General features: G+C 42.5%; 1 protein-coding gene across 3 annotated transcripts in view; it reads right to left on the reverse strand.

Moving 5' to 3' along the window:
• The window catches only part of TMEM63C (transmembrane protein 63C), an 84,012-nt gene that overhangs the window by 12,181 nt on the left and 49,323 nt on the right, over nucleotides 1–22,508 (reverse strand). For 2 of the 3 annotated variants that reach the window (XM_060262067.1, XM_060262068.1), the window contains exons 4-15: nucleotides 22,363–22,442; nucleotides 21,752–21,784; nucleotides 17,356–17,443; nucleotides 16,488–16,525; nucleotides 14,835–14,977; nucleotides 12,653–12,704; nucleotides 11,835–11,943; nucleotides 10,563–10,636; nucleotides 8,796–8,876; nucleotides 5,310–5,430; nucleotides 2,124–2,257; nucleotides 482–604 (exon numbers count right to left, since the gene is read on the reverse strand). In XM_060262067.1, coding sequence (XP_060118050.1) covers nucleotides 482–604; nucleotides 2,124–2,257; nucleotides 5,310–5,430; nucleotides 8,796–8,876; nucleotides 10,563–10,636; nucleotides 11,835–11,943; nucleotides 12,653–12,704; nucleotides 14,835–14,977; nucleotides 16,488–16,525; nucleotides 17,356–17,443; nucleotides 21,752–21,784; nucleotides 22,363–22,442 — 1,076 coding nt within the window. The remainder of the gene's footprint in view (nucleotides 1–481; nucleotides 605–2,123; nucleotides 2,258–5,309; nucleotides 5,431–8,795; nucleotides 8,877–10,562; nucleotides 10,637–11,834; nucleotides 11,944–12,652; nucleotides 12,705–14,834; nucleotides 14,978–16,487; nucleotides 16,526–17,355; nucleotides 17,444–21,751; nucleotides 21,785–22,362; nucleotides 22,443–22,508) is intronic. The other variant, XM_060262069.1, reaches the window with a different exon arrangement.

Here is a 22,508-nt window from a genome sequence, read left to right on the forward strand (position 1 = left end):
ACTGCAGTCAGCAGATGCAATGGCTGTTTTACTTAACTCTGCTGTGAAGAATGCTACAAAAGTTTTTATGGGTTCCCCTAAAATAGTACCTTGGGAAGCTGATCAGAATTATTTCTGCTCACAATATAGAGCTAGCATGTCTTTCTGGACTTAGTGCCCAAGATACATTTAATTTTATTTACCTCACTTGGTATCACCACCTGGGATTCAAAGAAGCAGATTTGCAATCCTCTACATACCTAGATGTTCAAAAGGGGAACGTAAGAGGCAGGAGAGGAGAATTCTTGGGCATTCTTGTCTGCCAGATGAATAAAGTCTGAGCTGAACTTTCAGGTAGATTTGGGCATTGCCAGAAGCACAAAGCCTTTTAGGATGATCCAAAAAGCTCTTAGCCCATGAGTCTCAGCCCGTGGCCTTGAGTGAACCAGCTCAGCGGAGCCAAGGCCAACCCAGCATCTGGTGGAAAAGGATGAACATTTACCAGATGATGTCATTGGGGGCAGGGGCATATCTGACCCCCCAGCAATGGGACTTCACCACTGTGGTAACGGAGGACTGTTGCGGATGCTTGCGGCAGTAAGTACGACTGTAATCCTTCAAAATACTGAGAAAGAGAAGAGGCAGTGGTTATAAATGAAGGCTGCATTGTGCTCCCACACAGAATCACTGTGCAATTATTTTAAAAAAAATCAATTAAGCAAAACAAGACAGCTAACTAAAGCCTTATATTAAAAGAAAAGAAAAGATAGAGAACAACTCCCCAGTCTCTAGACACCTCTGCAAGGAGAAATTCTGGCTCCAAATAAAGGCCTGAGGGCAAACGCACGCACACACACACACACACACACACACACACACTACACTCTCTAACAAGAAAATGCTCTTGGCATTTTAGTTATGATGTTTCATATCACAGCAGAAGGAGACACCTTCTCCCTTCAACATTTTAGGTGGGAAATCCTCCCAGCTCTAACAAGACTCAGCCATGGCACCACATTAAAGAATCACAGAGTGTTCCCAACACCATTTTAGAACCCATTTAGTCCAATATTAGCACTGGAAGTAAAGCTGGGAGGGATAAAGGTTCTTGGGAATAACGATATTGTAGATGGTCACTGACACTTATCACAGTCCACAGCAACAATTTTTATTTAATAACATAAGAGAACCCATGTTGGATCAGGCCAGTGGCTCATCCAGTCCAACACTCTATGTCACACAGTGACCAAAATCCAGGTGCCATCAGAAGGTCCACCATCAAACTGTTTCATGAATTTGGGCTGGACAAGCACAAGCTGGCAAGGTATGTCTTCTACAGGCAGCAGGATGGAGGCAGGAGGAGTCTCAGAAAACACCCTGATGAAGGGTGGGAAGGAGCTTCCAATTCAAAGTGCTACTCCCAGGATTACAACCAACCAACATGCTTACAAAACTGGGAAGAGGAGGGCACTAGAATGCATCTTGAATGGCTTTTCCTCATGTTCAGCTTTCCTAGCTATCCAATATGTGTTTTTTGGATATTTTCTAAGGTAATTTGTTTAGCTGCTCCAGCTCCAATGGAGATCCTTTGGATTCTATTTAATGAGATATATGTCTAGCCTCCTTGTTAAAAGACTGCAGACACAAAAGGGCCACAAGAACCATAACTTACAGGATTTTGCAAGGTTGGGATAGGCTCTTCTTGCCAACTGCTTAGATGTGTGTTCACAGTTGCAGTTACCAGAAAGCACAATCCTAGTAATGACAGATTTACTATGGACGCCACTTAAAATCATGAACCACATTTTTAAAAAAAAGATTATACACAAAAAGGTTTTAACTACTGTATATAACTGTAACTAGTATGTGTATTTAAGGTGAACTCTTTTTTCCCCTTCATGGCACACATGGGAAAAAACCAACAACACTAGCCTTCCAAACTGAGAAACAAACAACAGGAAATGTTTCTCAGCTGCTGAAAGAGGCCATGAAATGTAGGAACTCATTCACTGGATCTTGGCCACCTGAGTTCAAGCCATACCTCTTGGTACAGACCAAATGGACAGCCCCATTCAGTGAGGGCAAGTGAAATAAAAATGGAAAACTCCTTGAAGTGGAAACAATTAGAAGTTGTGGGTGCTCACGTGGCAGTCATCCTTTTATCCTGGAATGTGACAAAAGCCATATCGAGGCGCTTGAGCATAATCCGACTGCGTTCAGCATTAAACTCGTCCGTCAACTTCTCCTCTAGCTCCCCATAGTACTGCTCAGCATCCACCTAACAGAATGAAAGGAAACACAGAGAGCCTTGTATGAAACGGGTGCCTTTCTTTATTTCCCCAAAGGCTATACTCATTGGCTGTTTCCCTAGGCTCCATACTGCTTCTTTGGAAGTTGTTTCCAGCTCTACGATAAACTGATTTGTTCCATTGTATTAGAAGAAGAATTAAGCTTAAAGTCAGACTCCACAACAATACTGAATCAATAAAACGCTCATTGACTGCCAAATTCTAACTCTGGAGGTGCAGAGGGGCAGAATCTGCCATCACAGGAGGTGTGAGCATACAAGTGAGAGAGACTGATTGTATCATTCTGGTATCTTCAGGCCAACATGACCTGAAAGAAAAAGAACAGCAATAACCATGCCAAGGAGAAGAGCCTCCAGTAAGAGTCGCCAGAGGACTGTCGCTATTGCAGCAAGGCCTCTAGATGGCGCTGGATGAAGCAGGTTACACAGATGGTGTAGGGAGGAGCAAGCGTCTTCAATTTTTTGTCACCTCAGAATTCACCTTAAGCTCCAGTCTAAAAAACAGAGCTCTTTTTCAATTCCCTCATTTCATCTCATTTCTTTTTTCTTCTTCCTTCCCCTTCACTTTCTTGAGGAGAAAAAAATCCTTAAAGAACAACAAAATCAAAATCATGGGCATGACAGTGGCATGGCCCATCTTAGACCAGGACTTTATGGAATTGTGAGTAGGGCTGGCACATGTCTAGTATTTCCCAAGCACTCCATGGGGGGCAGAATGGGAAAATAATGGGCATATACGTGCCCAGTATTTTTAGGGTTGAGAAGGAACTGGGCCTGGAACACAAAGCTGGTAGGCAGCGGTGACAAAATGCAGCAAATTCTGCCATCTGCCAGGGCCTGGGCTAGGCGCAGAAGCAGAGGAGAGGGGAGCTTTGCCTCCTTCCCCCTTAGGACTTATTGAGGGGCTGGAAGCAACCAGCCACTCTCTTTTCTCCAGCATGCTGATGCTGTTGCTACTCCCCCCCCCCCCCACTGTGCACTGGGAAACATGCAAGATACTATGGATGCGCAGGGCTTTTTTTTAATAGCAGGAACTCCTTTGCATATTAGGCCGCACCTCCCCAATGTAGCCAATCATCCTGGAGCTTACAGTAGGCCCTGTACTAAAGCCCTGTAAGCTCTTGGAGGATTGGCTACATCAGGGGTGTGTGGCCTAATATGCAAAGGAGTTCCTGCTAAAAAAAAAGCCCTGGGTGTCTGTTTATTTTTTCACATGGTGTGTCATGATCCTAGGCCTTACAGGCTCCATGGAAGCCTGTGAAGGAGTAGTTACAGGGCGTACATCTCCCTTCTGCTCCTTTGATTGGTGAAAGCAGTTTTGGAGGGAAAACCTTCCCAGAGGGGTGGGATCTGGGAGAAAAGCATAAAAAGGTCCAGCTACAGACAGGGTTGTTCCCTCTGGAAAGGCTGCAGACAGAGAGAAGTAGTTTTCTCTGGAGAGGCTGCAATCTGGAGAGAAGGCAGCCAGAAGAGGGTGAGTCCATTTGAAATTAAGAAGGGAATGTCTAGTTACAATGCATAATGGCTTTTATTTCTTTATACCAACCTTTACTATTTTCTATATTCACTGTGCACCGAATGCTCTACTAGCTGCTTGTTGTTACAGAGAACTTCTTGTTGTTAAACAAGGACATCTTTGCAGAATATAATGCCCAAAAGCAATAGAATAAAGTTAGAGACCAGTGGTACCTTTAAGACCAACAAAGGTGTCATTGGACTCTAACATTATTCTATTGTTTCAGACTAACACCTGGATCAATCCCCAAAAGCAGTTCAACTGAAAGCATGGGTGGTGCTGTGGTTAGTGTCAGAATAGGATCTGAGTGACCCAGGTGCCAATGCCCACTCTGCTATGGAAGTTCACTGGGTGATCTTGGCCCAGGCATGACCTCTTAGTCTAAACTACCTTACTCAAGAAGCAACTGTATCTGGGCCTAACCAGAAGAAAGTCCCAGAAGTAAGTGCACATATGGGAGGAAGGTAGATAAATTTTTATCACGTTTTCCAGTATTTTTATTGAAACCATCTGACAACACTAATCATGGATCACAATTCATCAGTGGAAAGCTGGTTGTATAGTGGTTAAAGCGTGAATTGTGTGTCAGAATTAATCTAATTCTGAAGACCTCTCTTCATGAACCTACTTTGTACTCCATTGTTACAGGAATTTTGTTTTGTTTTTTGCTGTCAAGTCACAGTTGGTTTCTGGTGACCTCATAGGGCTGTCAAGGAAAGAGACATTCAGAGGTGGTTTGCCATTGCCTGCCTCTGTGTAGCGACCCTGGTATTCCTTGGTGGTCTCCTATTCAAATACCGGTGAGAGCCAAGCCTGCTTACCTTTTGAAATCTGATGAGATTTGGGTTAGCCTCAGCTATCCAGGTCAGGACTCAAAGGAACCTTACTCCTGGACAATCAAAATGGTTCCAAGCTGCTGCACAGACAGCCAAGTGGCTGTATTACAAGCACTGGAAGGATCAATATGCTATCCTCGATCACAAGTAAACAAAAGACTGATTTTGTAGTATCTGAAGACCTATCATGGTATCTCTTGTTGTAACTGAATTCCCGGTGCTCAAAACACAACAACAAGACAGCTGCCAACAACTAAACCTTCATCACTGACTCCTAACATGACATGCCTGTCAAAAACAGACTGTGGAGAACTACTCTCAAGACCAATTAAGAAATACCATTCAAACCCCTTCTTTCTCCTGATTTATGCTCCCCCCCCCAAGGTTTGAACGGATAAAACTGTAAAACCTTTACAAGAACTCAAAAAGCATCCGTTGTGAACTGGGAGTCCAGAGCTGAAATTTTACTATTGGAAAGCCACTAAGTCCATTCATAAGGATCATCTTCCCCTTGTTCTAAAAGAGTGACATTTTAGCAGGCTGAAGGAGACTGTCTCTTGCACAGATTGTGTAGCTGGTAAATTAGCCAAGCAATGGAGTGAAGAGAAGACACAAATGTCCAATCCCAGTCAGTCAAGAAGAATCAGCATTCTGATTTTCTCCCTCCTACCTCTTCAAACCCACAGATACGGCAGCAGAAGATGCGGGAACAAGGGTGGATCTTGATCATGATTTTCCCTTCCTTTTGAGCTTTGGTAGTAAAGTACAATCTCCCTTTCATTGCCTTGCGCCTGTGAGAAACAGAATTTATTTATTATATTTATTTCTTGCTGAGACTGAAGGCAGATTCCAAAATATAATGTTCTTACAGGACATATAATAAAAATGGAGAAACTGGATTAAAAATTAGAAAACAACATGGGGGGGGGGCTCTGTAAACCTTTGATGTCCCCCAAATTTGCTGAAAAATCAGTTAAGCATCTGTGTGATTTAGGTATTCATAGATGGTGATCACAGGCCACACACTGCTAATATTATATAGATGTAGTCAAAATAAGATTATACAGACAATAAACAATGTAATAATAAACCATCCTATCCATTTTATAAAAGCACTGTCTTGACAGCATTTTACTATGGCCCTTTCCCCTTCATAAAAATGACCTCCTGAACAATTCTGTTTTACTTATTCTATGGCATGACAGAAGTGGGTGTCTTCTTAGGGAGCAAAATTAGAGAGGTCAGCCATTTCTTCATCACAAATAACTAGAAGGGCTAAAAGGTGCATGCTATGTACACATAATTATTGTTCCACTGCAGAAGTGTGGAAATTTGGATGTCATGAAGGATACAGTATCCCCAGAATTTATACTACTTTTAAAAGGAAGCTTTCTAGCCCTTATGGATATGAAAATTAGTGCTGGTTACCAGTACCTAGTGGAATCTCAAGAGGCAGGAGCAGAACTGGTGGGGTTCAGCACAGCTTTGCCTTTCCTGGACTATCTTCCTAACCTGAGCAGGAACAACTGATTATACCCATCTCTTCCATGAATACATCCTGCTAATGTTCTTGAGCTCCAGAAAGCTAATGGCAATGCAAAAAGGACTCCATGCATACATGGCTCACATTGGCCAGACTAATGTGTTATGGGTAGTTGTGTACAAGACTGGGGTTGATTTCACACTGCCTAAGTCTCTGGTATAGCAGCTGGTCAGTTATTGAACAGTAACGGGTTTCTGCTGGCATTTCAGGCAGACCCAATTCAGTAACTGGCTGCTACTGGAATACTGTTACCTTTTCACACAGTCCCGCAGCTGTCCCAGGAGTGAGGCGTGCCTGAGTCATTTTTGACTAAGAGCAGTTCCCTCCAGTTTTCAACCCCTCCTTCCAGGTTGAAATCGCTATGGGGCGATGTGTGAAATACCCTGTAGCGATTCCGGGAACACTGGGCATTTTCGTGACCTTTTTTGCTGTCTGGCGCATGATCTCCAGCTTTTTTTTTTTTTTGAAACGTCAGACTAATTTATTTTATTTATTTATTTCTGTGAATTTATATTCTGTCCTTTCCCATAAGGGCTCAGGGTGGATTCCAACATGTCAAACAGTTAAAACCAACAATACATCAATAAATAAACAATAAAACAATTAAAACATATTAAAAGTTAAAACAGTTGAGCCAACAGCTCAGATTTAACTTAAGTTAAGGCAGGGTGGATAAGGTAGACACTTAAGTTCATGGCTTAAGTGTCCGAAGGATGTCAACTATATTGGCCCGCTTTCCTCCAGTCCAGATCAGTGTTCCCTCTAAACTTCAGAGTCTTGTGAGCAAAAATTCTACTTTGTGAGCTAATGGCATTAAACTTGTGAGCTGCTGGCATTAAAGTTGTGAGCTACTGCATAGATTAGTGCGCTCTGGAGTCATCCTGCCTGAGTTAAGACAAAAATGTGTGAGCTGGGGGCTAAAAATCTGTGAGCTAGCTCACGCTAACTCAGCTTAGAGGGAACACTGGTCCAGATGGTAATCAGTATTGGGAGGCCAATTAGATGGTATAGCAAAATAAAAATGCCCGCATACCTCCGAACAGGCCCTCCGAAATGGTAACAGATCCAGGAGGGCCCGGACCTCTGTAGGGAGCTGATTTCACCAGGCAGGGGCCAAGGCCGAGAAAGCCCTGGCCCTGGTAAAGGCAAGGCAAACGTCCTTGGGCCAGGGATGGTTAGAAGATGTTGGGTGGCCGAACGTAACAACCTCTGGGACTCATATGGGAAGAGGTGGTCCCTCAGGTATGCTGGTCCCAGGCTGTGCAAAGCTTTAAACGTCAGTACTAATACCTTGAAGCGGATCCGGTACTCAATTGGTAGCCAGTGCAGACTGCGCAGCAATGGATGACTGCTCGCCTGTACAGGTGATTCAGTCAGCAATCGTGCTGCCGCATTCTGCACCAGCTGGAGTTTCCGGGCCAACCTCAAGGGCAAGCCTGCATAGAGTGAGTTACAGTAGTCCAACCTGGAAGTGACCGTTGCATGGATCACTGTAGCTAAGTCCCGAGGAACCAGGAAGAGTGCTAGTTGTTTGGCCTGCCAGAGATGGTAAAAGGCAGATCATGCAACAGCTGTGACCTGGACCTCTACAGAAAGGGTGGCATCAAGTATCACTCCCAGACTCCTCACCTTCTGAGCTGGCGCAAGGGATGTGCCATCCAGGATGGGGAGCCGGATGCCCGATCCTAGCCCCTCGTGACCCATATACAGGACCTCCGTCTTAGTTGGATTAAGTTTCAGCTGGCTCAATTGCAACCAACCAGCCACTGCTTCCAATGCCCCGGTTAGATGGTTTGGGGTGGAGTCTGAGTGGCTGTCCATCAACTAAGAGTGTTATAGCACTATAACAACACATCAATAGCAACAGCACCAACATTGGGATACCTGGGCTCCATTGAGTTGTCTGATTTTCTGTTTTTGATATCTGTTTTTGATATGTTGATATGATATAATGCTTTTAGTTTGACATCCCCCCCCCCCAAAAAAGCTGGAGATTGTGCACGGGCTGGCAAAAAAGGATGCAAAAACAGTCAGCACTCCTGGAAGCGAAATAAAATTGGAACAGTGTGAAATGGCTTGCTTCAGACATGGAACCCTACCAGAAAGAAAAATCATGTGTCTGAAACTCCCATCCCTGTCCCAGATTACTCCAGGGTGGTACAATACCGATTCCCTTCCAGTTTCTGTTGGTAAGTGTGAAAAAGGCCTGGATTAGATCTTCATTTCCTGTTGTCCTACTACAGTTCTATGAACATGAAATGTACCTAAGGTTTCCTCTGTTACCACTCTACAGTGCCTGGGATTCAAGTAAACAAGGCCAAATGGATAGCATTCAATAGGGAATAGTCCTAACATTATAAGTTCAGCATCTGAGATTCTGTATCAGGCAAAGAACTGCTGAGATTTGAAACAGAAAGGTCAGGAGCAAACTAAATTTTAAAAAATGTGCAGTGCATCTGAAGTAACAACTATGAGATGATAACCTTGCAAATGCTCCTTGCAACTGCCAAGGGATGATGTCCTGCAGAGAGGCACTAGCACTGCCCCTGCACACAGGAAACACTGTGAACACCATATTCCAAAGAGCTCACAACAATGCTGTTACAAACCCACCTCTCCGAATCCAGCTTCATAAGTTTGCGTACATCCGAGCAGAACTGGACATCAGTCACTGTGCAGCTAGGATAAGCCTCACTGTAAGAAGAGACAATCAGGATTTGGGATTGATTTATAAACCCATTTGGAAGGGACACAACATTTCAGTGGCCCTGGTTCCAACAGAAAGCTACAGGAGGGACAGTGCTATGTAAGTCAGCATATATGGGATATTCCCTCTGAAATGCTTTGCACCTGTGCCTTATTTATTTATTTAAATATTTTATGCCCATTTCCTCCGCTGTGGGGTTTCAAAGACACCTATAATGTTGACCTCCCGACCTCTTCATTATCTTCACAGGGTTGCTACTGTGAAGTTAGGCTGAGAGAGGTGTGCTTCCACATATGCTAAATAATGCAGTTTCAATCCAATTCAGCAACTGTTTGCAAGTGGATGTTGTCATTTCACACAATAAAATCCAGTTGCAAAGTGCATTAAAAGCGGATTGAAAGTGCATTATTTAGTGGGTGTGAAAGCCCAATATCACCCATAAAACTTCCATGAGAGAGAGTGCAGGGATCTGAACCCATGACTCCCATATCCTAGGCCAGTACTCTAGCTACTACACCACACTGGCCCTTACAGTGTACTGGTTAGTACTCAGGGTGCCAGACATTGAGCCGCCTAGGCGGGGAGGGCGGGATATAAATAAAATTTATTATTATTATATTATTATTAATTCTTTAACTATTTTAAAGCAAAATCTCTCATGTTAATACTTTGCATTTATGTAGTATACATAACTATACTATATTCAATATTCAGAGCACTTCACATACACTATTTTGTTGCCATCCTTACAACACCTTGATAAAAGTAGGCCAGTTACTCATTGCGAGACAATGATTTGTCCAAGGTCTCCTAGAGAATTCAAGGCAATGATTTGAACCAGGGAGCTCCAGACCACAGTTCACTGCTCACTTCTGTCAGACACTGGAACGCTCTCGTGATATGATATGATGCTGTGTGCAAACTGCAATGTATTGCTTGACTTGACTGACTCCATTTTCTAACATTTGTTACTAACCTCAAATAGAAACCTTGCATATCAAAGTAGAAGTGAAACTGTTACTAACTCTACTGTGAATTCCTCTCCTTGATACTAACAAAGGAAACAATCCTTTGAAGATAAAATGCCTCAGGGAAGCCAGCAGAGCTGTTCCTGTGAGAATGGGAACCACAACGAGATAAGGGAAAGCAAATGTGTGAAATGTATCACTCTAGTGTGGGAATGTAGTTTTGTTTAGAAAACCTTTGATGTGCATTTAGTTAAAACATCTAGGCTCTAGGAAAAGAGTATCAGTTCCAATGTATCTATGCTCAGAAACTATGGACTACAAAGCCTTAACATTGTAACAAATGGAAGTCTTCTTACTTTGAAGTTCCATTGTCTGACAACTTCTTCAGATACAACAGAAATTTTGTTCATTTTTAAGGTGCTACTGGACTCTTACTCTTTTGTACAGTAGTCTGCTACAGACAGACTAACACAGTTACTCTGAGGACAGAGTTTAAGAGCTTTGGTGCCCAAATTGAGAAGGCTCTCTCCTGGGTTGCCATGTATATATTTTACAATTTAGACTCTAGTATTCCTTGTGCCATTAAAAATAACTTGTGACTGCGCCTTCAGTAATTGACTAGCAGCTGGACTAGACAAAGGAAGGAAACAAGGATTTGTTCAGAGTCAAAGAAAGCACCCCCCTGGCCCTGGGGAATGTACTTACTGGAAATGTTTGATGACAAGGGATGGGTCCGTGATCTCTTTGGGAATCCCTGTTACCATCAGTGTCCGGGCCACCTGAGGCAGGAGAAAGAGAGACCACTTGACATGGAGGCACCTAAAAGCAGCAGTGCTTAGGCTGTGTTGCACACAGGCAGGACCTCTAGAATTCTTCACTAACAAATTCCAGTTCTGCAATCAGAAACCCAGCTGTCTGAGGAACATAACTCTAGATTTGGAATAAATGATGGACTATCACCTTTTTTGGGTGCCCATAGAATTGGACCCTCTGGTCCAATCTTTTTGAAACTTGGGGTTCTTTTGCAGAGAGGTTCCAGCAGCTACACTGCAAATTTGGTACCTCTATCTCAACTAGGCCACTGAACAAACCCCAGGATAAATTTTCCATTGAGTTTAATGCTCCTAATAGGGTATAATGGACCCCCCAAAAAATTGGGATTCCCGAATATTACCGAATCTGAACACCATACAGTATTGGGATTTGGGAATACTGAAAAATACCAATATTTTTCAGGTCCAGTATATCCAAATCTTGGGGGGGGGGACCCAATTTTGTTCTTTACACACCCCTAGTGGTTACTGGGACCCAATTCTGGATTCCCTAACAAAGAATTCTTAGCAGATTTGGATGGTTTAAAATTCATTTCCCACTTCTAAAAACTATCTAAGAGAAATCTACTTATCCTGTTTAGCTGTTTCACAATTTAATGTATGAGTTGCTCATCTTTGATGCTTTTATTGTGTGAAAATGCTTATCTGATTGATCATCAGAGCAACTCAGTGAAGTCTTTCTATTGAATGGATCAAGAACTAAGGCTGAGGATGCCTTTATCAATTTGTTCCTGCTTCCTGTATCAGGACTGGAGAGGGAGCTTCACTAAATTCTCCCATGATGAGAAATTCAAGCTTATTCATATCTGTGTGGATGGAGCTGGGAGCTGGGCAAGTTCCCTACTTGGCCATCACATGGAAACAAGCACTGAGGAAAGCATCAGGATACTGTTAAAGATCTGAAGCTGCCTTCTGAGATTGTGACTTTTCTAGGGTTGCCAATTATGTCTACAGATAAGCTGGGATTTCAACCCACTTCTCCCAGAGCAAAGCTGGGATTTCAACCCACTTATCCCAGAGCAAAACCCAACATTCTAATTACTGGACGACACTCAGCTCAAACGTGTGGTACTTAGTTTGGCTACTAACAGCAATTAAAACTGATATTTGAAACAGCAGGAAGGGAGTGAGGCTGCCATCCTACCTTCTCATTCTCCTTGTAGTCAAGCTGGATGGAGTGATGAGCCATGCAGAGGATAGTTATAATAAAATAGAGGAGGGCAAAGATACTGTGCAGCCACAAGAGCCGGTCACTGCAAGAGACAAAGGAAAGAGATTTGTCATCCAGGAAAGCTAGGGATCTTGTCTGCAATATAAGGAAACATTAATCATTTCCCAGTATATTCTGAGTATCATAGTTCTGTGGTAGAAGATCTAATACAGAAGAACCCTGAATGCATGTATGCTGCTTAACCACCATGAAAAAACTAACCAGGGCTCATACAGACCAGGCATTCAAGTAAAACATTCAGTTCAGTGGTTTCCTGAGTTTAACTCTACACTGTAAGATAATCACACAATGGCTTTTGTGAATGGACATGAAGGAGGAATGTGGTCCATACAGTGTCCTGCAATTAAACAAAAAAAAAATGTAGAAAAAAAGCATAGTGCAGATAACTGGCCTTGAAACTGTTTACACTTACCCACAGCAGCTCCCCTAAGAATTCCCACAGTAAGAAATGCTGATGTTTCAATATTCTTCTTTCCCTCTATCCTCCCCCCCTGCCCCTTTGGGGGCTTAGAAGGAGAAACGAATCCTTTTATTATTTACCACTGAGACTTGGACCTACTTGCATAGCAAACGTGAACATACACAAACAGATTGTAGTGGTAACAAGGTATCTTTCTGAGTGAACCTGGAAATGCTAACAATGTTCTCTATGTATTCAAATTTGCCTTATTCACCCATAGGAATTATTACAAGCTACAAAGGTGGCAGATCAGAGGGTTGGAAATACATACTCTTTTGGAACATTGGCAATTGTGGTTCGGCCAAAATTAGCCGGCTGCTTCCCTGAAAGATAGAGATGAGAAAAATCAGACATGTGTAAGAACACTTTCATCGAACATTTATATATTTATTTATTTACTTACTTCATTTATACTCCACTTTTCTCTCCAACAGGGACTCAAAGTGGCTAACAAAATGTTTAAAGCTTGCAATTTCTCATTTTGCATTTAATGTTATATGTAGTCAAATGGTAATATTTTATGCATTTAATATACTAGGAATCTCAGCCAATTAAATAACTAAATTGCTTTAATCAACTATGCATTAATAAATTAATCCAGAGATGGTCTTTTGGAGGCCTATAGCCTGTATCTAGTCTCTGAAGACATCCTTTCTGATTTTCTAGTGGTCTTATCCAATTTAAATCAAGATGTGGTTAACTCTTTTTATTCACAGTTTTAATTCTTAAGGGAAGTTTTAACACTTTTTATTATATCAGTTTTCTCATTTGCATTCTGGAAAGGCAAAGAACCACTGGCAACCTGCCTCTTGAGAAGACCTTTCTGGAAGAATGTTTGTTCTTCAGCACTTCAATTAATGAACTCATATAATTGGAGTTTGTAAGCTCCACATCTGTGAAGCCTTTTCTGCAAAAGTCAGATTGTCTGATCCTTGAGCTAGTGATTTAGCAACAGAAGCTGGTCATCCCTGATTGAGTCATATATTAAATCTACATAGCCTGCATATTGCTAAAAACTCAATACCAGCAGTAGTTTGAGGAAATTTAAGATAATTACTTAAACATCTTTTTTTTTTTAAAAAGCTACCACTCTATTTGAAGAAATGCGATCTTTAATATTTGTCATTTGATACCTATCACAATAATGCACCAGGTCTGAACCAGATTCACTGATTGAGCAATCAGTGCTTAAGCTGATTGTGGGAACAACACTAAGCAGGAAGTAATTCCCATTTTATTCAATGAGGCACATTCCCAGGAAAGTGTCCTTAGGACTGCAGCCTAACTCTGTTGGCATGTATCCTACCTTAGGCTGGAGAAACTGGCTTCAGTCTGAGGAGCTATTGTTTCCCCCTACATCCAAAACCATGAAGACTGTAGAGTCAGCAAGCACACATGCAGTACTAGCCTCTAGGACAGGGGTGTCAAACATACAGCCCAGGGGCCGAGCAGGCCTCCGGAGGGTTCCTATCAGGCTCCTGAGCAACTGGCTCTTGTCTGCTTCCTTCTCCTACTCTCTTGCTTCCTTCTGCATCTCAACTTGCTTTGCGATGCTTGCTCAATCGCACAGGAACTACAGTGCAAAACCTCAATTTTCTCCATTGGTTGAGGCTCCTCCCCATCCTGGTCTCCTGGGGAGGGAGGGAAAGAGCCAGAGCTTCCTTTGCTCTGGATTCCATAGGAGAAATACAAAGAAAGCACCTTTAAGACCAACGAGTACTAATGTTTTAAGCATCTTTTATTTTAAGGGGTTTTTTTTAAAAAAAATCTTGTTGTGTTTGTCTGTGTCCTTTAAAAAGTTTATATCTCTGCTATCTAATCTTAAATAGGTACACACATGGCTCGACACAGCCCAGCCTGACAAGGTCTCATTTATGTCATTCTGGCCCTCATAACAAATGAGTTCTATACCCCTGCTCTAGGAACTATAAATCGAAGAAAATGTACTTATTTCTCACATTAGATGTTATATGTATTATGTTGAACATTTACTTCAGCTCAACTCATATTGCAACCAAGCTCAAAACAAAATGTGCTCCTTGTATAATTTGTGTGAGTGTTATGAATGATTCAAGGACAAAACTTCTCTGGGCCAGATGCCTGAATGACTTCCAGATGTTTCCTTTCTTCTGATTTTCACCAAACATTGGCGTCTCTCAGCTACCCGCTCTCAAAGTTTCTTTGACACTTTTCCAATTTCCTTAGCATGACTACTCATTAGTAGGAAAGTCGTGAAAACATTGTGAAAGCAATGTCACCCCAGAGTCGGAAATGACTGGTGCTTGCACAGGGGACTTTTCCTTTCCTCCCTCTGGAATTCCTTGGGAACTTTCAAATCCCGTTCTAGATGATCAATACATCCCAACAGTTATCACTGATGTCCACCCAACATATTGCTGGACTCTGTGCCCTGCTGTGTTGGTGTTATCCAGGTGAATCAGAATACCACATACCCAGGAGGTCTCCAGAGAAGTTGATTGGGAGGATGACAGCCACAGAGAGCACACAGATGATCATAAGCAGCACCAGTAAGTGCCGTTGGAAGGAGAGGTAGGTGGTGGCATCGATTCCACATTTGCTTTGAATTTCCTCATCCCTTATGGTTGTGTGGAGAGAGGAAGACATGTCATTAGAACCACATATTATCACTCATCTTCCCCTTTCTTTTTCTGAGAAAATACACTGTCAAACCATGAAGACCAAGTTCCCAGTTTCCTACACATAAAAGAGCAAAATGGCTCTTTACTGAGATATGCTGACAGTCAATGGTCTCATTATTGTACTTTATCTGGTGTGACATCTTTTCTAATTTGCTCCACTAGAACGGCATGTACGGCCAATGAAGAACAATACCAGCATGGTGTTTAAATATGTGTGCCCCGCCCCTGCAAACAGATGCAGGGTAGCTGCATCTGGAGTCTACCCCTCCCTTGACCTGTCTCCCATCAGTGCCTTCAGAATCTGGTGAGAAGGTTCTCCAGCACCTTCCTCATAAGTCCTCTTCCTGCTCCATTTAAAGGCACCTGATAGGCCACACATACCCCCTTTCCCAGCCCCAGCCCTCTCTGACAGATCCTTCTCCTCATGAGAAGCAGGGAGCCATTCAATCTGTAGCTGTGGTAGGGATTCTCCTCAGGCTGCCACCACTCAGCTGCTGCAAAAACTGATTTTTAAAGGGATTGGGCCCTGTAACGGCCACTCAAACCTTTGCTACACCTCATGGCAGTCTTTGGTTGGAGGTGGGGGTGCTCTACCCCTAGACACAGACTATCGTTGCCACAAGCCTCCCTACATCATGAAACTCTTGAAACTTGGTATGAGCAAGAGCCTTACAATGGAATCTGTTACGGTGTATTAAGAGAGGTCAGTGCGGTGTAGTGACGACAGCATCAGTCTAGGACTGGAGAGGTCTGGGTTCAAGTCCCCGTTTAGCTATTTAGTTGACCAAGGGACTTTGGGACAGTCAATGGAGGAGGAAATAACTGTTTTTGCTGCACTTTGGAGAAAGCAATAAATACATAATAGAATTAGAACCGAAAGAGCATTTGAGATGAAGATCTCCTTCATGGAAACAGAAAATGCAGGAAACATAATGCTACCTTTCCCAGGTGTTCTTCTTAGCAACTATAGATGAAAAATCCAATACTAAAGAGTTACAGCAGGAGCTCCCCAATGTGGTGCTTGTGGGCCACCATGAGGCCTGCCACCACTTTTCTGGGGCCTGCCAAGTGTTTTTAGAAAGTAGATGGAGTCAGGTGGAGCTTCTCCCTAGCAAGGCTTCTGATTGACCGTTAGATTGGCTGTCTAGATGTTTTAAAATGGTGCTTTGGCAGCAGCTGCCACTACAGGACAAGAATCTTCACTATGTGACTGAAGGTTAGCTATGGCTGCCATTTTGTGGCTAGTTTTGCCTCCTCTGACAGCCATTTTATGGCTGTCCCCACCACGCTATGTCAGAACTCCAAAGGTGCATGCAAGATCAAAAAGATTGGATACCCCTTAGTTACATCAATGATATTAATTTTGTCTTCAGAACCATGTGTTCTTCTGGTTTTTGTATCTCCGTACCCTCATTATGATTATGTCTCACTGAAGAATATACTCACTTCATCTGGTAAATGGACAGGAGCCAGGAGCAGAATCCCTAGAAAGACAGTTAAGGGGGGGGGGGGTGAGAACTGATTGAAGTCAATCAAAGAGCACACACCTATCTGGAGAGGTTTGCTTCCATCTCTGAAATTACCCCACATCTGCACACATGCAAGAATAAGCTTTTTCAAGGCAAAAATAAACAAACAAGAGCCTAAACTACAGTGCCTAGAAGCAAGAAGACACAGCAGAGGACTTATGCCATTATTTAATTACAGTTAATCAATATTAATTAGCTTCTTTTTGGAGGAACCTGAAAAGGAGGATGACTTGAACTCTATGACATGCTAGAACATCAGAGGACAGACTGCTACGCAAGTGCATTTTGCTTTTTCATACATTTCCACTCTCGTGTCTGGTACTAGCCATTGTCAAAGGTATCTGCCAGATTGAAGTCAGCAGGTCTTATTCAGAGATTGTCCCATTAACGAGATGATGCAATTGCTAGGGCTTTCTCGGGAAATGGCAGCACACAGGTTAATGGCGGTGATGGCAAGTTATGGATATGATTAGAGCATTATGATCACCTTGCATCTATTTGCCTCTGGCGTTATCTGCATTGTGGTATGATGAATATTATGATGCAAAGTAAAGGTGATAGGTTACCACTCCCTAAAAAAAAATACTGGCATGGATACTAAAACCTTCTCATGCTAGGTTCTTTTTGGTGCATGCTCCATAGCAAGGGACAAGCTCTACAAGGAGCAAAAAAAAAGAGTGCAAGTGGAAAGGAAGTACAAGATCCAAGCCATCAGCAACTATTCCCCTTTCACATCTGATTGACCCAAGGTATCTATATTACCAGAAATTTCCACCGGAACTCACCACATCTTTATTATCTGCATCTAGGGGACTGGTCTCCGATGGCGATTTCTCTTTTTCACTTTGCTCCCCATAGAAGAGTGATGTCAGGCTTCACATGTATCAGAAGAGAGGAAACATATATGGGAAGAAACAGGAAAGAGGGGAAAGAAAACAGGAGAAAAGGGATTTGAAAGTTTGAATTAAAGGTAGGAAGGAAAGGAAGAAGGAAAACATGATTCTGATCCGAACAAAGTTTAGTGCCTAGATCATCTTGCAATTATCCCAGTCCCTAGGAAAAGAGACAGGCCTACAGAAAGAAAAGAGAGGTAGGCAGATGAAGAGGAATCAAAACTTTCTAAATAAAGCAACTACACTCCAAGAACATTCTGATATTCAAGAAAGCCCATGGGAAACTGGTAGCTTTTATTCCCCCATGCAAAGCATTCAGTTTTTCCATTGTAGCTACATAGACAGTTGCATCACTGTAAAGGGATGGAATTAATACCCCCCCCCCCCCAATTCCAGTAACAGATTAATAGAACCAAGGGGAGGAGAGCTTCCCCAACAGTTTATAGGAATTTAATCTTTATGAATGAAAGGCACTGGAATTATGCATGCATCATTGCTCTTGACTGGATGGAAATGAAAACTGCTTTCATATAACTCAGTCCTATTATTGCTTATTCCTAACAAAAAAGACTCCTGGTCTGAATGGACTGGGGATCAAGGGAAATTTCTGTAGGTGGGATAAAAAAAAAGTCTGTTCACATAGGCATGTAGAAAAGCCAATAACTGTATAAGCAGAAATCTTCCCAGGGTTACTTCTAAATGTCCAGTCCCTGAAGAAGGGGCTATGGCTTGGAGACAGAGGATGTATTTTGCATATAGAAGGTCCCAGGTTCAAAATCTGGCTTCTCCAGTTAAAAGGATCAGGTAGCAGGTAATGTGAAAGACTTTTACCTGAGGCTCTGAAAAGCCAGTCAGGGTAGACAACAGTGAATAAGATAGACTATAAGAACATAAGAAGAGCCCTGCTGGATCAGACCAGTGGTCCATCTAGACCAGCATCCTGTCTGACCCAGTGACCAACCAGTTCCTCTAGATGGACAACAGGGCATGGAGGCTGAGGCCTTCCCCTGATATTGTCTCCTGGCTCTGGGATTCAGAGGCTTAGTGCCTTTGAATGTGTAGGTTCCCCTCAGTCACTATGGCTAGTAGCCATTGATAGACTTATCTTTCATAGACCTGTTTATTCCTGTGGCCATCACTATATTCTCTGGCAGAGAATTCCAGTTTAATCACTCTCTGTGTAATGTAATGTTTCCTTTTGTCCACCCTGAACGTACTGGCCATCAGCTTCACTGGATGCCCTGGAGTTCTAGGTTTTTGAGAGAGGGAGAAAAATTTATGTTTGATAACTCTCTCACCCCACATATAGTTTTATAAAGCTCTATGATGCCTCTCTTTGTCATCTCTTTTCTAAACTGAAAAGTCCCAGATTTTTCAGCCTTTCCTCATTGGGAAGGTGCTCCAATAATCTTAGTTGCCCTACTCTGTCCTTTCTTTTTCCAGCTCTGCAATGTCCTTTTTGAAATATGGGGAACAGGAACTGTACACAGTATTCCAAATGAGGCTGCAACATTGATCTATACAGGGGCATTACCATACTAATTTTATTCTCAATTCCTTTCCTAACAATCCCTAATACTTTTTGCTTTTTTCATTGCTTCGGCACACTGAGTTGACACTTGCACTGAGTTATCTGCTACGACCCCAAGATCTTTTCCCCTCCCAGCTTCAGCAAGTTCAACAGACCCCATTAGCCTATGCTTGAAGTTGGGATTTTTCATCCCAGTGGTGTGACTTAGTGTAAGGTAACCCCACGTAGGCATGTGAAGTCCATTACATCTGCCACATCTTCACCTCTTTTTTGGTATATCCACCCAGAGAAGATCAGGAGCATTCCTGCTTTGGCATATTCAGAGGCTTTCTAAAGCCTTCCAGGTGGTTTTTTAGAGTAACTGATACAGTTTTTTGGTCAGTCTGGCCTTAAGAATGTGTTAATGTTTATGTGGTTAAGTTTGTAAGTGGAATATAAATATTTCAATCAATAAATTGAAACTGTGGAATATAAATATTTCAATCAATAAATTAACAAATAAGACAAGAGATGACCAGTATGATAGTTTTGTCCAATATTTGACAAGTATTTTTTGACTAGCCACATCCTTCACTAACAGGGCTTTCCTGGGTTCCAAACAAGTGCTCTATGGCCTTTCCCCCCAATGCTCTGTCTTCTGATTCAGCAACAACTACAGAAGATCTGCTACTGTTCCATGGTTACATCACAGACATGATATCACTCATTTGCACAGTGCCACTTGCTTGTAAAATTTGGATAGAAAAAGCTTACATGGAGACAATATCCCTTAGAAGAGACAAGAAATTTGAGCCACAATGATGGTTCAGAAGGAGGGGAAAAACCTCCTGAGGCTCTTGACTAGAAATGTTTGCTATTACTGAAATATGAACTAAGTGTCTTGACCACAGCCAGCTATGGAATGACAAGAGCAAAGAAGGCGGCTGAGAGCATTTTTAAAAATATGGATGTTTCAAACAGGCTCCACAGTTCATTCTAATAAGCTGTTCAGACAATGAGCCTGTGAGAAGAAATACACCATGGAGTACAGAATGCGTGGCCTTATATAGCCAAATGTGATTAGTGAGTGTTTCCTGTGGCTGAATGGAATCACTAGAGACCCCTAGTTTGGCCTCAGAAAGGGGTGGAGTGTTAATTGTCCCTCCTTTACCTGTAGTGCTGAATCAAAAGAGTTCTGAGGATCTCTCTCCTGGCAGATGGTTGGCTCTATCTGAGCACTTATGCGAACAGAAGCATTTCTGCCCATGGAGTAAAAAATGCACCCCAGTGCTGATTCTTAGAGTCTGCTGTCCCCTAGTTTGAAAAATCATCTGGATACCTGAACCACAGCAAGGAACCCTGAAGTCTCTACAAATAGAAATCTAGAATTTGGTAAATACAGAGATTTGACAGGACCCATGCAAAGCAGCTACACATGCTTGTGTAACATCCCAGAGATTGGTAGTCAGGGCAAGTCTACAAGGGTGGGTTAATTCAGGTTGTGTAGTGCCCTAGTTTAAATAAGACATTGGGCCTGCACAAATGTGCATGCCAACATCACATTTCAACCCTCCACCTTGCTTATGATTAGCCTAAAGCACTTTGCAGATAGCCCACAGTCAACATTTGCAATCATTCTTACTGAGACACCACAGTTCATGGTTCAAGGCCCTTGGTGGATCATGGCTCAGAGGCAAAGCATCTGCTTTGCACACAGATGGTCCCAAGTTCAATCCATGGCACCTCCAGTTAAAAGGACCAGGTAGGAGGTAATGTGAAAGACTTCTGCCTGAAAACCTGGAGAACTGCTACCGTTCTAAGCAGACAATACTGATCCTGATGGATCGATGGTCTGGCTCAGTATAAGGCAGCATCATGTATGTGAGCTGTCTGACAATAGGGAATTTTTAGAAGAGATCTATCTTGTCTCATTTGGTATTGACATCTGTGAAATGAAAACCAGTGCCAAATAGCAACAAGCAACACAGTACAAAGTAGTAATAATCTCACACACTATGAGGAGAGGGCTGCTGGATCAAATCTGTTACAAGAGTTGCTTTAGAGCTGTGGTGTCTGAAATAAGCAATGCTCATTATTTCCTATGGAAGTGTCCTCTGGAACAAGATATGGCACAATCAGGGGTGCTCAGGAAATCCTATTTTAGTGTGAAACTGTAATCAATATTTATAGGATCAGATGCTGACTGCAGCCATTCACCACCAGACAGCCAAAGCCACAGAGTATAAGGAGGAAGACTCTACAAGAGGATATAGTCAGGAAGCTGCTCCATCTACCCTGCAGGTAACTTCCTGTGAAGGAAAGAAGGGCCACTGCAAAGCTGAGAGCAGAATTTCATGGCTCCCTAATACAAACAGAATAAGAAGCAGAGGACAAGTTCATCCAATTCAAATCTATCTCACAGCCTCTCAGGAGTTTGCCATCAGAAATTCCTGTATCATCCCACCATCACATTTCTACACAAATAATACTCATAGATTTCCTCCTGAGTCCTTTCTTCAGTCCTCACCACCAGTGAAGGCAAATCACCCATTGAAAGCTTACAAAGCAGGGGAGGGACACCCTTCCCCTGGCCAAGTATTTCCTTTTCACCTTGGCAGGATCAAGGAAAAAGTGAGGAAATTTGGGGGAACATAGCTATTCTTCTGGAACTGGATCCAATTTCCAAAACTTCCTTAAAAGCAGTGGCAATTCCTTCTCTTTCACAAGAATTCCCATCTCACCAACACCTCCATTCCCATGTCACCCTTTTATCATTACTCGTAGGAATTCCATGTGCTTGGAGGGAAACGGCTGGTTTGAAAAGAAATGAGGGTAGGGGCGTGAAAGAGAGATAATTAGAGCCGACCAATAATAGTGATACTAACACACTTCTTAGCATTCATAGAGAGCTTTAAAGGAATTCAAATTGTTTCATGTGGATTATCAAAAAAGATAAGACCATAAGGTCAAACTAGTTTGAAACACTTTCTCTGCGTTTTGAAGCACTTGCTTTTAGGGCAGCGAATCTGTATTCAAATAATCTCCTGTGGCTGAACATCTCTGTCTTCACCCTAAATGATCCTTATTTTATAACGTTTATTTTATAACTGTCATGTTTTCTTGACTATCTGTGATTATAAGCATTAGAACTTTGCTGATTATTGTTTGAAATGTGTGGTTCCTCAGGAGTCCATGTGGGTTTTTACATTCGGTATCATGAGGCACCACTGTATATAAAGGCATGCCATTCTGGACATGCACATGACATTTTGGCAACTGCTATCCTGCACTTTCAGATGTCAGCCCACAACCACCCATCTAGCATGGCTGGGCCTTTTGACTCAGAAAACTGCCCCACCACTATCAGCCCCTCCATCGGGAGGCCTTACCTGTCATTATCCACCAGCAAAGCCAGGAACCCGTAGTCCCAAGCTGCCCTCCGAAGGCAGGAGAAGACCAAGAGGAGGAACTGCAGCAGGAAAGAGAAATTGTGGCCCTCATGTTTTAAAAGATAACTCATTTAAACCTCTTTTCC

Source organism: Heteronotia binoei, chromosome 21, assembly GCF_032191835.1.
Source record: "Heteronotia binoei isolate CCM8104 ecotype False Entrance Well chromosome 21, APGP_CSIRO_Hbin_v1, whole genome shotgun sequence".
Classification (NCBI taxonomy): Eukaryota; Metazoa; Chordata; class Lepidosauria; order Squamata; family Gekkonidae; genus Heteronotia; species Heteronotia binoei.